The sequence below is a fragment of the Numida meleagris genome, chromosome 1, assembly GCF_002078875.1.
Source record: "Numida meleagris isolate 19003 breed g44 Domestic line chromosome 1, NumMel1.0, whole genome shotgun sequence".
Lineage (NCBI taxonomy): Eukaryota > Metazoa > Chordata > Aves > Galliformes > Numididae > Numida > Numida meleagris.
The window spans coordinates 51,290,346-51,305,468 of record NC_034409.1 but is presented as its reverse complement, the minus strand read 5'-3'; the positions used below and the strand labels follow the sequence as shown (position 1 = coordinate 51,305,468).

At 45.5% G+C, this 15,123-nt stretch overlaps 1 protein-coding gene and 1 long non-coding RNA gene across 3 annotated transcripts in view; one reads left to right on the top strand and one right to left on the bottom strand.

Annotated features, from left to right (window-relative positions):
- RPS19BP1 (ribosomal protein S19 binding protein 1) lies at positions 112–2,347 on the bottom strand. Its single transcript, XM_021384757.1, has 4 exons — positions 2,209–2,347; positions 1,982–2,122; positions 1,685–1,782; positions 112–752 (listed from the first exon to the last, which is right to left on the bottom strand). The coding sequence occupies exons 1-4, from the start codon at positions 2,255–2,257 to the stop codon at positions 618–620; spliced, it is 423 nt and encodes a 140-aa protein (XP_021240432.1). The 5' UTR covers positions 2,258–2,347; the 3' UTR covers positions 112–617.
- The window catches only part of LOC110392515, a 21,289-nt gene continuing 8,620 nt past the window's right edge, over positions 2,455–15,123 (top strand). Inside the window, exons 1-5 of one of the 2 annotated variants that reach the window (XR_002434443.1) lie at positions 2,455–4,582; positions 4,966–5,110; positions 5,843–5,932; positions 6,317–6,468; positions 6,575–9,338. This is a non-coding gene — a long non-coding RNA (uncharacterized LOC110392515). Of the gene's footprint in view, positions 4,583–4,965; positions 5,111–5,842; positions 5,933–6,316; positions 6,469–6,574; positions 9,339–15,123 lie in introns of those variants that run through there. The other variant, XR_002434447.1, reaches the window with a different exon arrangement.

Sequence of the window (15,123 nt, the reverse complement as noted above, 5' to 3'; positions counted from 1 at the left end):
AAGGGGACATTCACACAACTGAGTCATCCTAGTGACAGGGATGCTTGGTTTGTCTTCTTCAATCACAGCCACTCATAAGAAAACTATCACAAAGGCAAAGATAGGCAGCACTTGTAACAACAATTGTTTAATCATACAATACATACAAAATTTTTACAATACCAGAAAAACCTGACAGATGCTGTAATTACAACAGAAACTGTAGGAGTACTTGGCTTTCACAGTCTTTTGAAGCATCCTTCCCTTTTAATGATTTACTTTTGCTGTCCAAACTGTATTTCCATTGAGTTGGAGACAGGTAGCAGAAGCCTTACTTACTGAAGAACAAGATTTGTTTTTGGATTGGTCCACCTTTCTACGTCAAGAACACAAGACATGCTGGCTGGAGGGAGGTAATTATAAGGACAATGCCTTGCAAAGACAAAAGAACCTCCTTGGTTCCAGCAATGAGTTCTGTACAGGTACAGTTACTCTGCAAGTCTGATGCTAGTGTATTTGCTGACAAAGTGGCACATCTCCTACATCCCATCTCAAACATGCTGAGGAAGTGGCCAGTCCTGTGTTCTGAGCACTCAGCTGCAGGTGGACTGGAGCTGCAGAAGTCTCTTTCATGTTGTCTATGGGATTCCAAAGTATTCTCTCTCAAATTTACGGAAGTCTTCCTCAGTAAAGACAGTGCCCTCAGGCTTCTTCTTTTCCTTCTTCTCTGGAGGCTGATCTTTTGACTTCCTGCCTCTGTTCTGCGTAAGAACCTTCAGGAAAAATGAAGAGAAAAAATAACATTCACTGTCATCCAGACCAAATCACAGTGGTTTTTGAGCTCACCTGCACACAGCCTTGTTCTACTAGTACCCTGCTATATTCTGGAATGCCTCCAGAGAAGTGTGAAAGGCAAACACTTATCTTACCCAAAGCAGGTCACTGGGACAACAGCAAGCACCCATGCCGTACTCAGAGCCAAATATGGAAACTACTTTCTGATAACTCTCACTGGGACTAAAACACCGATTTTAACTCAGACTTTTCTGAAACTGTGGCCTTTTGTCCTGTGTCTCCATGAGACAACTAAAAAACCCAAGAAGTTGGTAGAATTCCCTTGGCATTTTTTAATATGTCATCTCTGCCATTTACAACCTCAAACCTGAGAAACGCTGGCCTATAAACCACTTAGTTTCTTTAAGATAAAAGTGATCTCATAAAAATAGCCTCAGAGTCTAGTGGTGTCAGCTACCTTCAAATCCTGGCTTGGAAACATTATCTGGGAAAGACCATTAGTTGAATTTTCAGGTTATGAGAAACATGATTTAAGATGCTATGAAATTCCGACCATGTGAGCCAGCAGCATGTCTGGTCCCTTGCTAAAACAGCCTCTAGCTACAGAAGAGGGCAGTTCAAAGAACAGAAGGGACGTCTGAACCACGACTTCTTTGCTGTGAAATACCTCTGGTAATCAAGAGAAGTCAACAGTTGCCAGATTTTAACTAGTATCTGCAAACACTGTAAGAAACAAGCTACCAACAAAAATTTAAAGCTTAGTAAGGTGTTTTGCTTGAGCACACATAAATTCTTCAAGGCCACTACTAGGCAGAAACATAACTCTTTTGCACAGGGTCTAAGCTGAAGATCGGGAGATACTTCCCATTCATCTATGCTCCTCTGGGGAAGAAAGAAGTGGCATCCTTACTTGTTGGGTGACAGCTTTGTCAGCAACACATCGTCCGCTTGTCATGTACTGCAAATTAGCTTTGAGATGATTTACAGCCTTCTTCTTGTGATACTCCTCTAGGCCAGAGCACAGAGACAAAACACATCAGCTATTTGCCCAGGCAGCACCTGAGGGCTGCTACAAGGATCCGGGAGGATGGGAAGGGACAGCCACAAGTGATCGTGACAGGGGCTGCAGGACAGCACGAGGGGACCCGGCCTGAGAATGCAGAGAGCAATAAAGCTGCTCTCCGCCAAGAGCCAGGCCAAGACTCACCTATCGCAGACTTCACGACTCTGCCCTTGATCGTGGCCTTGTTCTTCCCAAGCCCCGGTGTTACCTTCCTCCGCCGCGCAGCGCCTGCCGCCCTGTGGCCATCAAACCCCTGCTGGAGATCCGGTGGGGCCTTCCCCTGGCCTGAAAGATGAGAGGAGGGAGGTTACCAGAGCCACACACTGCGATAATCTCCTTCTCCTCCCCCGCCTCCAGCCCTTCGGGCCCACCTGGTGCCTCCAGCAGCTCCAGGCCCCGCCGTAGCAGCGACGCGGACATGGCCACGCAACCCCGCCTTTCACCCACTTCCGGCTTTGCACCGCACTTCCGCCCTCCCCTGAGACCACTTCCGCTCTCTTAAATAGCCATACTTCCGTCTTTCCCGGGGTTGGGTGCGCATGCGCGAAGCGACCTGGGACAGGGTTTAGGCGGGAAGGGAGGGGGGTGGCGCTATGTTGGGGTTCCGTGTTTGAGTGGAGGCTGTCAGGCCAGCCCAGAGCTGGCTTAGTGCACAGCCGCAGTGCTGCTGCGTCGCTGGTGGCCCTTCTCTCTCTCCTGTCCATGGAGTGTGTGGCCCAGCAGCTGGCCTGGAGGCCCTCTGTGGTGCACCCTCATGGAGCTTCTGTTTTGGGAGAGGGCTCTGTGGGGCCCTGCCATTGTGGTGGTGATTGCGGAGGTGGTGATCGCTTGTCTCTGCAAGGCACCCCAAAACCTGGCTCCTGAGGCACAGAGTTTCACTCCACCATTAATTGCATCTATTATTCAGTATTACTTTAGCATATTTATTTAAAGCTTTCCTCCCCCGTTTTTGCCTCTCCGGAGACTTGCTGCTAATGTCTGCTAAATTTAGCTATCATCTGAATAAAGCTTATTCAATTATAGCCAACGCTGGCAGTAACAAACTGGTACTGGAGGAGAAAGAGGTTTATTCTCCCTCAGATAGTGTCCCATGGGGAAAGAGCAGTACAAGCAGCGCTCGTTGTTTCGCATGGCAATGATCTCTAGTGGTGGCTGATAGTTAAACTGTGGTTCATTAACAGGCATCCATTCTCTGCAGGTTGTTCTCCAGCCCCTGCAGATGTCACCTCAGTGCCAATCTTTTTATTGTTAGTTCTCTTTGGAATCTCTCGTTGGATGGTTCTTGGCATCCTGTGTCAGTTTTTGTCATTGTGATCGTGCTAATGCATCTTTCTGGACAAGACTGACTTGGTGCTCATTCCTGGGAAATATTAACCGTTTACTTCCTATTCAGCACGTCACTTCTCATTTGTGTTTTTCCTCTTAAAGAAATCCAAACTTCTTTTTTGGATTAATTTGGGTGGGCAATTGCTGGGTGTGTAGCACAGAATTCTTCTTCATTTTTTTATCTTCTACTAAGCTAGCAAAGGCTGAGGCTGCTCAGCTCCTTGTTCTGTGCCACGTTTGTCCCTGCAGTCATGCAAGTTAGCAAATTTGTGAGGAGGACTTTGTATTTTTGAAAAGCAGAAGGTGAACAAGAAGTGATTTAATAGCCTATTGCTGAAATAAAAGCATTCTAGCCTCCGACATATTTGTCCTTACTTGTATGTTCAGCATATATTTTGGTCAGATAAAGGATAGCTGCCAGTGATATTACTGTGGGGAAAGCATTTCCAATTATACCTTATCTGTCAAACATTCTCTTTTAGCCCCTAAATTCAGAACCTGAATTATGGGTTCTTTGTAAGCTGTTTGTAGCCATATATCACATGGTATAGCTTTTTCTGCTAGTTAAACGTGGCATTTACATCACTTTAGTTATCAGGCTCACCTGATACATCATCACACCTGTTTAATGTCAAAACAGGGTAACCTTATAAATGTCTTATGAAGCCTCCTAATGCAAAAACATAATTACCAACACTGCTAAACATGTTCAGATTTAACGAATCAGTACATTAAAGGCTGCACTGGTTTATTATCTCATTATTGGAAAATATATGCCCTTTTCTACCTCAAAAGTAAGCCATTGCAAATACTATTGTATTTCTGTTTCTGTTGCACCAATTAATAATGCTGTCAATTATGTAGGTCTCTGAGAAAATCTGAGTCCCTTCTTATTAAAAATCTTTGGTAGCAATAAACTTTAATACAGGCAACCCCTCATTTGACCAGCAAGGTTGAGTGCAAACCTGCTATGATTTTAGTCTGCAATTACCTGCAGAATAAAATTTAACAAGCACACGGGGTCATTTTGCTGAAGAGGGAAGGCAAGATATTTTCTTCACGTGCATTCGCAGTCTCGTGCACTGGATTCTGGTCAGGCTCTTGAGCTAGTTAGTGCACTAAGAAGTTAAATAGGCACATGCTTGTTGGTGAAACTCATACCCCGGGTTTAGATCTGTTGTTGCCCTAGAACTGCACAAAGATCACCATCTGACATGAGCCATGGATTTTTTAACGCTTTGTGCAACCACATAGCTATTATTAATACATTATATTTCTTCCACTTCTTTTAACAGGATCTGGCAGCCTTTCTCAGGGGATGATCATTAGTGTTTCTCCTGACTGCATTCTGGCCTCAGCTATGCTTGGTCTTTGCAGACACGGTGATAACAGCGTTTGTCATGTCTCTGGGTGACTTTGGTACAGCTAATACCTGCCTTATTCCTGCAGCAATAGATGCACATTTTTCCCTTACTCTTTGACTTTAATGGAGAATTATATTTATACTTTTTTTTCCTGAAATGCTAAACAAGATCAGTTTATTGTCTTGTATTAATTTCTTAATTTTAATTAATTTTTGTAATAATTTCTTAACATGAACTGGATTTTACCTGTGTATTGTATGTTCTTTTTAACCTGTACTGATGTAGAATTTAGGCATTTGGATCACATGATCTCATCTCCCACATGTCATAAACCATGAAATTTCCTCTGTTGACTTTAGATTAAGTCCACTAACCTGTGTTTGAGAAACCTGCTTAGTGCTGAGCACAGCATCTAATATGCTGTATTTTTCTTTGTAGGAGCTTCTGTGGGTTTGTCACTCTCACAGTGAGGATAAGTTCCTTTTTTCATCACGGTCTATACACTTAACTCTCACTTTCTTTTACCTGAATCACTGTTGAGAGCAGATGAGCAGCCCCAGAAAACAGCTTTTTTTCCTGACTGGTGCGTACTTTTAAAAATTAAATGTGAGGAGACTTTGTGCCTATGTCAGTAAATAAATAAATAAATAAGTCAGTCGGTATTTTATTGTACTCTTTAAAGGCTCTGCTCAAATTAAAATTGCATCCAAGACATCACTTTGTAATCCCTCAAAAATCAGTGCAGTTAGCTCTTTGGAACACTTTGGGGACAGAATGAATGTCAAATGGTATTCATTTAAATGTATAACATCCAAATAAATCGCTGTCTTAGAGCCTGAATAATCTAACTTGTGATGGCAAAAACCACAGGCGCTGCCTTTCAGATGGAGAATGTCCTTGCTTCTGAGACTTAAGCTATCTTCGAAAGCTTTCTGCTGCTAATGTTCATGTTTTATAGCTTTCTCTAAATTTCATGCCTCAGTGATTACCTGTGAGCTAGCTGGCTTTTCAATTACAAATAACTCAGCATACAGATCAGCTGAAGTTTTAAGTAACTTCCTTATGTGACTATTACAGTTTTACTTTCTGCTTTATTTCTTATGACATTGAAAATGGAGAATTTCCCTGTTTGAATACGTCAGTAAAGTTTCTGGTTTGCCTTGGAGTGACTGTTCTTCTCCCTGTTATTCTGGGCTTTGGAAGATGTTTGAGATTATCATACATTTGGCCTGTGCCACCTTGTTTCTCTGCTTAATTGTATTGCTGTCTGTGGCAGTTCTTAATAGCAGTTTGTGTGCTCTTTTTTATGCTCTAGCTTCTGGATTTGGGGGCTCAAACAGGAGTCTCAGCTTGAAGGACTATTCTGAAGAATGTTAGAAAACAGAAGCTGGGAGCTGCAATAGAAGTAAGATACAACAATCACAAGCGTTTATTTAGTTTAGGACTGTTTTTTGAACATTCTTATGATTTTGGGAACTGGGATCTTGATGTTTAAACACTTGGTGTTTTTTGTACTGACACATAGATCGTCATTTTTTTTTTCTTTCGAAATGAAACAGACTGATTTCCAAGCTGATTTATAACAGTTATTCACCTTTGCACATTGCTTCGCATGTGGGTCATGCAATGTGCTTTGCTTTAGACAGGTGTCCAGCTTCACCACATCCAGTGTTCTGTATTTTCTCTGAACAGCAAATACATGATAATGCTTTAATCAAAGCTGCTGTCATTACTACTTATCTGTGTTTGCCAACCTCAACAGTATGTGTTGTGGTCATTGTTCCTACAGAGAACCATGGATCACTGCCTGCCCTGTACTTCAAGAACACAGGAACCTTTGTCCTTTAACTGTGTGACATGTCTTTGAAAAGTGATTTGACTTTCTGGCCTGCTGAGTTTGAACAAGTGCTGGACAATGCCTTGATTCATATCCCTGCATGGGTAAGCTTGTAGTTACTGCAGATGGAGAGAAAGCCTTTTATTCTGATTTTTTATTATTTTGTTTTAATGCAGTGCATATACCTGCCTCTTCAATGCACTTTTCCAGGTCACTGAGAAACCGTCTCTGCATTGCACAGCTTCTGCAAATAATATTGGCTCAAGCTGGGACTAAATCAGCTTCCCACTGGACTAGATGCTGTAGTAAGAAATGAACTCTGCCTCCAAATGAGACAAAGTTATTATCCTCCTATATAGATGAGATAACAAGGCATAAAGATTAAGCAACTCACAAAATATCTGAGACAGGATGTGTTCAGGCTAGCTCTGAATGACAGTGCGGGGCCTTAACCCCAGACATACCCTTTTTTCTCCTTGTTCTGCTTTTTGGCTCCAAATGGGAAGATAGTACCTTTGCTGAAGCTCGAAGAGCCACCTTTGTAGGCAGTAGTAGTATTTTTAAGAACATAAATGTTAAATTTGGAAAAAAAAAACAACCATAAATCCTCAGGGCCTAGATTACCAGAAGAAAGCATTTTGTTAGTGACTCTTGCATGCCAATAAAGAGTTGGCATCACAATATTTTTTTGTGGTCAGAAATAATGGAATTTTATATCAAGAAAGGGAGGAAGTAGTAGAAGGATCCTGAACTTTCGTGTCACCTTCGGCTTTCAACTTAACTCTTTACTTCTCTCTTATGTTGTTTGATATGCCCTTCCTATCTTTCTTTTCTGTTTTATTCAGAGCTACAGATTTTCTGTGCCAGAATCTGTGAAATTCATCCCCCAAAATACTTCCCTGTGGAGTGCAGAGCAAATGGATAGAAACTGAAACAGGGATTTTGAAGCAAGATATGGTGTGTAACACAGATTCTTTAACTAGAGAGATTTGTAAAAAGGCTGTAGCTCATGATTTAGTAAATATTGTAGCCTTTGGTAACACAAAGTCTAGCAGTTTCTTCTGGGAAGGATGTATTTTATCCATGATTACAGTGGAAGTAATGATCTCTCATGTAAAGAGTGTTAGATCTGAGCATTCTTAAGCACCTTCATGCTGTGCGGATACGAAACTGGGGTCTGTCAGTCACTGTTGAATGTGGCAGCTTTCAGAGCAGTGACAAAGAGGTGGAAGGCTCTGTGTTTTGTTCCCAGCCTCTCTGCTCCAGGGCCATAAAATGTTTACAAGCCCCAGAGCTGGCTCTGGATGCAGTGAAGTTTAGCTAGTTATTCTTGTCACCTACCATTAAGGCTTTGGAGACAGACAGGAGATGGGCTGGGGCTGTCACAGGCTTTTGCTGCCTTAGGCAGGCCTTGTTAGCTTGGTGCTTGACGCAGAATGGGGCTGTTAGAGCATTGCTGGCTGCTGCAGCTCCTGTCTGCTCCATCCTGTGCTGGAACCCATCTGATCTCCCCGTACCAGTTCACTGGCTGGAGGTTTGTCGTGTCCGCTCCTGTTCCCTAGTGTCCCTTCAGGCTTGGGAGGGACCACTTTGGAGCAGCAGGAAAGAAAAGCTCCCTGGTTGTCACTGATGTGGGGATGGACAGCGAGGCCGCATCGTGGATTCAGCTGTAAGCAGCAGGGCAGCTGGCTGCTTGTAGCCACAATGCATGCTTTGTGATTTCTTAGCCTAGGTTTTTTTTTGTTTTGTTTTGCTTTGTTTTTCTCCCCATCAGAATGGTTCAAAACCACACAGAACTATATGTGAGGCTTTTCCAGATCAAGATGCTGAGTCCTGTGGCTGTGTTTATCAGTGCGGTGCCAGACCCTTTCTCCCTTCACCCTGTTTTCATCATTTTTCCTCCTCCATTTTTCCTTTCTTTCCTTCCTTTGCTCTCTCTCTAATAGTGTATTTAGTCTTTCCTTGTGTTAATCCCTGTCTCCTTGACTTCTCTTTCCCTCTCTCACCCTCCCCAGCCAGGATCAGCAGTTTCTGGAGCTGTACAAAAGTGACAGTTCAACCTGACCTTTTATCATTTGTGACTCCCTGCAGTGAAGTCCCTCTAAATAACCCACTGGTTCTCTCCTCTCTTTCTTTCTCCTTTCTTTCCCTCTCCATCCATCTCCCTTCCACTGAGTGTTACTGACCTGTGGGGTGGGGAACTGCATCCCCAGAGAGCTCCTGGCACCCACACGACCCTTACTCAGGTGGAGTGCAGGGGCAGCCCCAGAGGTGCTGGTTACTGGGCACCCTTCGTCTCACCACACTGTATCCTTTGGGTCAGGCCACCTTTCTCCTCCAGGGCCACATCTGCTCTGCCGTGCCTTATGTCTGGGGGGGGGGACAAAGCAGTGGGAGAGGTGGGCAGGCAGGCCAGGCTGCAGTTTCCGAGGCTGGTCCGTGGTGCCACGAGGTCTCTCCTCACTAGATGTCACTGTGAGGCTGGGTTTTGCCTGCCTCAGGCGACATAGGTGCTGAGATGGGTGCTGAGCTCTTGGAAAGGCCTGCCAGGAACAGGATGAGAGCACAGAAGTTTCCAGGGCAAACGTTGCATTGCTGTTGATTTTCCCCAACCATGGCAAGATGCAAGAGGGCTTTTTGGAGCACAGCTCCATAATACCTCTTTTGAACAACCCAGCCTATACCTGTGTGTGAATCAGTGTGAATCAGCCACTGTGACTTTCTCATCTCACGCTGGTCGTGATACAGATTTGGCAGCAAGTCCCTAGCTCACGCTCAGCCCTGGATTGCTGCTCACTGTCCCCATCTGCTACCAGTCCTTCCTATGTGCCTTGTGAGTCCCTCTCCCTGCCCTGGCTGCAGCACAACTCCCTGCAGCAAATGGCTGTTCCCCAGCAGGGCCGCAAGAAGAGGACTGTGGCATGTGCTTTTATTTCTTCTTTTACTTCCTTTCTTTTTTCCTCCTTTCACTTTTCCTTTCTTTCTTTGCTTCCTTCTCTCTCGTTTGCCTTTTGTTGCCTATTTCTTCTCTTCTTGACCGCTCTGTCTTCGAGCTCTTGCTTCTCCAGCTGGGAACAAGTGATTTCTGAGTGGAAGACAGATCAGCCTTATCTTATATTTCTTGTTCTTGACTGCCAGCACTTGAGTTCCTCTACATTATAAGGCCAGCTCTTTTTTTCTTTTTTTTTTTGTCTTTCTCTCCACTTTTCCATTACTCCTTTCCTTCTCCCTCTGGACTCAGCAAAATGTTAGAGTGGAAATACCAACCCTGCCCTTTCCTGCCTGGGATGGTTGAACCTCCCTGTCTTTGTTTCTTTGCTGTTTGTTGCCTTTTTAAATCCTTGTGTTGAGAACTGGATTTTGCAATGATCTCTCTCTCCTCTCTCTGTTGCAGGGGAAAGAAACTGGCTGATAAATGCCCCATGAACTGTATTGCCTGTGACAAATGGTCTTTAGGAAAATTATGAGTTTTTTATTTTTAAGTGAATCATCTAAGAGCCAGGAACAAGGGAATGAGTGTTACGTGGAAAATCATCAGTGCCAGCAGAGTGTTTTGGTTTGGTTGTGCACAGGAATACAGCCTCCTGTAGGAGGGACACTGTTACTTACATAGCTGTAAGATCAGGCCCAGTGTGTCTATTTGCATGCCCCTATGAATTCCTACCTGTGTGTATACACACATACGGAAATCACACTCTGGGTATACAGTGCACAAGTTCCTAACCTTGCATCTGCACTGACAGGGTACAGGCAATTTACTGCAAGGAGTCGGACTTGATGATCCTTATGAGTCCCTTCCAACTTGGAAAATTCTATGATTCTATGGTTTTGTGCATAGGATTTGGATAGTTATAGGCAAATATGTGTATTTGTGTAACTAGGGTGCATGCATTTACACAGACACATGCATCAGTGCTGTAGAGAATGTGGAGGAGATTGGTTACAAACCCTCAGGATATACAATCTGTTTGGTATGAGCTATGGGGACTTACTTAATATCCCAGCACAGCCTTCCAACTTCTCCCAGCTCCATGGGTGCCACAGGCTTGTTGGGGCTTTGCTCTTCCAATGAATCCAAGTCCTCAGAGCTTACATGTCCTGGATCCTTTGTCCCTCTCAGGCTCCTTCTAATGGTTTTGCACTACACAGGGCCAGTTCAGCAGACACTTGTGTAGTACTCCAACCAACACTAGTTATCACTTTCCTGTTGGTGTTTCAGGCTTTGCTTCCACATCCCAGGCAAGAGGATGAGCCTGGGGTGGATCCGTTCCCTTCCCTTCCTGGCAGAGCCGCCTGCTGTCTCTGAGGGCTGGGCTGCTGCTGCTGTCAGCCTCTCCCAGATGTGACTGCCCCCTCCCAAGCAGACATCATGTCACTTCCCAATTGAAAAGCCAAATGAAATTTACAGGCGGTTTGCAGTTTTTATGATGCACTTGCTTGCTTCTCTCCTTTTCTCTCCTTTTTTGTTTCTTAATTTATTTTTTGTTCTTTCTCTTTTCTGTCTCTAATTTACTCCTGCCAGCTGCCTGCTTTGAATTTAGTTTGTATCAAGGGCAGGAGAAATTCATTTTCTGCTTTCCTGTTCGGTGCGGAATGGATTCTCCTCCCTCCATTCCATTTCCCTGCCTGTTGCTGGAGTAAAGGGAGATGCTTGGAAACATTTCCTTTTTTAAAAAAAAATCTCCTTATGTCCTCTCATAACTCCTTGGCCTCTCTGCTGGGACAGGTGCTAACACAGTACTCCTTCCCTGATCGAAGAGCTGGAGAAAAAACTCTTGGGCATATTGCAGACAACCAAGTGAGAGCACATTTAACTACAAAAACACACGCACATACACACACACAATATATATATATATATATGTCTCTATGTATTAGGACATTCAAAGTGGGATAGGTTTTGCATCTGCTCTGGGAAATCATCCCTGCTGCTGGGTACCTGGGAGTTGTGACTCAGAGCATTTCTGGGTTTGGTTACAGCCTGACCCACTGGGAGCTGCAAAGGAAAGCATGGCACGGCAGAACAGAGGCCAGGAGGTGGTGTGGTCCATTTGTGGTGGGTGTCTGGAGAATCTGTTGTTTCACTCTGGAAACTGTGGTTTTGTGCTGTGCATAGAAAAGTTCCCAGTTAGGCACAAAGGACCTGAAAGCAACTTCCCAGCTCCTACAGAGCAGCAGTGTATGGGCCTTACATGTGTCTGTACCTGTAATACTTTCTGGTATAGCATATTTGTGAGATGTGGTGTTTGTGTTACCTTTTAGCGAGGAAGAATCTTTTATCTCAGCATTCTAATTATGTCCCATTAAAATGCAAATTTGAGTTTATGCATTGAAATTGTCAGTGCCATTGCCATGGCAACTGGAGCTTGAGGGTGGGGAATTGGGATAGGTAGGACCATGCATCTCTCTTCGAATCCCTCTCCAGTGCCTCCAGGTGATGGAAATCACAGTGCTGTTCCCCAGGAACCATGGCACCTTCCCACTAGTGAGTGTGGGGCATCACTGAGGTTCTCCTTTAAGTTGTTATAATGGGGCAAGCCACTACACAGATAGTCCACTGGCCAGCTCCCAGGGAAGCGGAAGACCTAGTGTACAGGCCTTTTTGAAGGACCTTTTCCTTTTACCTTTATCATGCTTCTTGTGAAGTGGTTGGCTGGGAAGGAGGAAGAGAAGGTCCTTAACAACTCCCACATACCTCCCCATGGAAGCCCTTAGATGCTCTCCCACTTACTGGAAGATCTAATGACTGTCTACACTTTCAGAGCCACTGACCTGGTGGCAAACACCTGGTCTAGCTGTCTGTGTTGGTGAAGTCCTGCAGCAGAGAGTTCCCCTGGTCAACTATCCTTGGCACAGAGTGAGTAGCCTTCCCCATAGCATATCCTTGGGGCCCTGCTCCTTCCTCTGCTTGTTTTACAGGTCAGGATGTTGTGACTTAGTGCCTTCCTCCTTGGTTCCTTCCTCCTCCCTTCACCATGTGCAGCTGGGACTCCTGGATTTGGTCTCCCTCCTGTTCCAGAGTCAAGTGAAGAGGTTTTAGGATGCTGGGTGGAAGTAGATGCTGAGGGACATTGGAACATGATTGAGAAAATTTTGCTGGGGAAAAATGTGGGTCTCTGTTTTGGCTGTTGACTGAAAATGTAACAGTTTGGATGATACATAAAGCATGATGAGTTAATTCCCAAACCATGCTGACAGCTGGGCAGGGAAGATGGGACTACAGTCTGTTTTCTGTCTTCCCAGACCTGTTGAGAGGTTCACAAAATCCTCTGAGTCCTCATCCTGCTGTTGCCAGAGGATTGCTAGAGGAGACATCAGGAAAAGCTATGGGTAGTGAAGCACGGGTCTGGATTGCCCGGACATGAGTTGAGGTCTGAGCCACTGGTGAAGATTTGCTAACATCAGCAAGAGGTGGCTTCTGTCTCATTGATGTGGGTGAGACAGAGAGATTAGCTGACTCCACGCAGTCCCTCGGCACCATCACATGCTTCTGTGATGCTCTGTGAGCATCATCCTCACCTGACAGGTTGGCATTGCAGCATCTTGTCCCAGAGCTTGCCTTGCTCAGGTGAGGTTGTCTGGTGGTAACCGTGGCAGAGGGGCTGAGCCCTCTAGCAGAAACATCACAGCTTTTTTTTAAAATATATGTATATATATTTTAATTGACAGTGGAATTTCTTTTGCCATTTTCATCAGGTCTAAAAAAAGTACCCTTCAGTGAGTATTCAGCGTCTTCCTAGAGCCGTGGCAGTGGCCAGTGGGGTCTGCAGGTACCACTTGGAGTGGGTACTCTGGCCGAGGCCTGGAGGCTTGGGAGCCCCTGATCCAAAATATCCTGTAGGGAGGCTCGCTGTGGTCTCCTCACTGTGCTTTTGCTTCAAGCTCTTTCCTGCTGGCACCTGAGCCAACGCTGGCTCATTTTCACACAGCCTCCCATGTTGCTCGGTCATTGAGTAAATTAAATTTCAATTACTTTTTTTTTTTTTTTAACCAGCAAAAGCAGCGATGTTCAGCTGGCAGCAATCACTTGTTGCAGTGGGGATGAGTCGTTGCTCACTTTTAGCCTTTTTGCCCCTCTTTGCACTTAACTGCCCATCCCTGGGAAAGGCCACCCGTGACCTGAGCCTTCACACCTATGTCAGCTGTGCTGGCTGCCAACACCTGGGGTCCCTTTCCTGCCGGTGACATCTCGTGGTGCAGGCTGACAGGTAGTCAGAACTCATTGTCTGGCCAAGAAACCAGGAAAATAAGCTTGTGCTTGAATCCCAGGTGCAGAGAGGGCCAGACTGTCACAGCCAATTCAGGCACCACGCTCCCTGGCAATACTGTTTTCTATTCTGCGGGCTCCCATTCACCTTGCTCTCTTTCCCTTTGGCTTGTGTTCCCTCGAGCTCCTCTCTTTCCCTCTCTCTCTCCTCCCCAAGCTGCCTCCCAGCAGACTGCCTATTAAGCCAGCTGTGCTGAACCTGCGAGATGCACATGCATGTGGGCATTCGGACCATATATCTCAGAGCGCTGTCCAAACGCTCCTTGAACTCTGACACTTGGGGCTGTGCCCACTGCCCTGGGCAACCTGTTCCATGCCCACTTCCCTCTGGTGCAGAACCTGTCCCTAACCTCCAGCTGCTCCTCCCATGACACAGCTCCATGCTGTTCCCTCAGGCCCTCTCACTGTCACCAGAGAGCAGAGCTCTGTGCTGCCCCTCCACTGCCTGTGAGGAGCTGCAGGCCCTTCTCCATCTTTGTAGCTCTCCTTTGGACAATCTCTAAAAATTTTATGTCCTTTTCTTATGGGGGTGGCCTGTGATAGCCTGAGAAGACTTGGGCTTCATTCAAGCTACTGGAGGAGGGAACTGAGAAGACAGACAGGTTATTGGAGAATTGGGCTCAAGTGGGTTGTATGAGTTCATTTTTATCGGGAGGGAATTAAATGCCTCACCCAGATAGGTGCCCTAGCCATGGCTGTGCCCCTAAGCCAGAATGCCTGCTTGCAGTCCGTCTCTCTTTACATTTATTCCACTTGCAGACCATTTCCCCCTCATCTTGGCTTGTTTATCTTTTGGAGATTTTCCCAGGAGTGGGTTAAGCTTCCTCATTAATAACCAGATGGATAAAAATTGCTGGAAAAGGTAAATGAAATGCTGCTCTGACACATCTGATTCAGTGGGGGAGACAGATCCTCCGTACTGGAAAGCCATTATCTCCCAGGGGTTTTCAGATATCACATCCTTAGTGGAAGCAAACAGGACATGCCCAGATCCGCAGTAACATCTGTCGAGGTGTTGTGGAGGGAAGTACGGGACAGACCAGGGCCAACAAAGCTTTCTTCTTTCTTTTTATGCTTCCTCATGTCACACTTGTTTCCTTCCTGTGGTCACTGCTGCTGTCCTCCCACCAGTGACAAGGATGGTGTGGCACCCAGGGCATAGCCTAGTGTCAAATAAAAGAAGGAAAAAAGAGTAGGGAAATATTTTGGATGCCTCTGGCTGTTGTCAAGGAGGCTTTGCAGCAAGAAGAGGTGAGGCAGTAGAAGATGTCCAGGCTGCTCCCAGTCAGGATATCCCAGCAAGAGACCATACTGAAGGGACAGGGTTGGAAGCTGTGATCGCTGCCATGCCCTTCCTTCATCCCCATGCTCACCATGCTGGTGACACCAGGCACTCTGCAGCACATTTCTCCCATTGCTCTGTGCCTCTACTCTAAACCTGTTTGGAAAAAAAAAAAAAGGAGAGGAGAGGAGAGGAGAGGAGAGGAGAGGA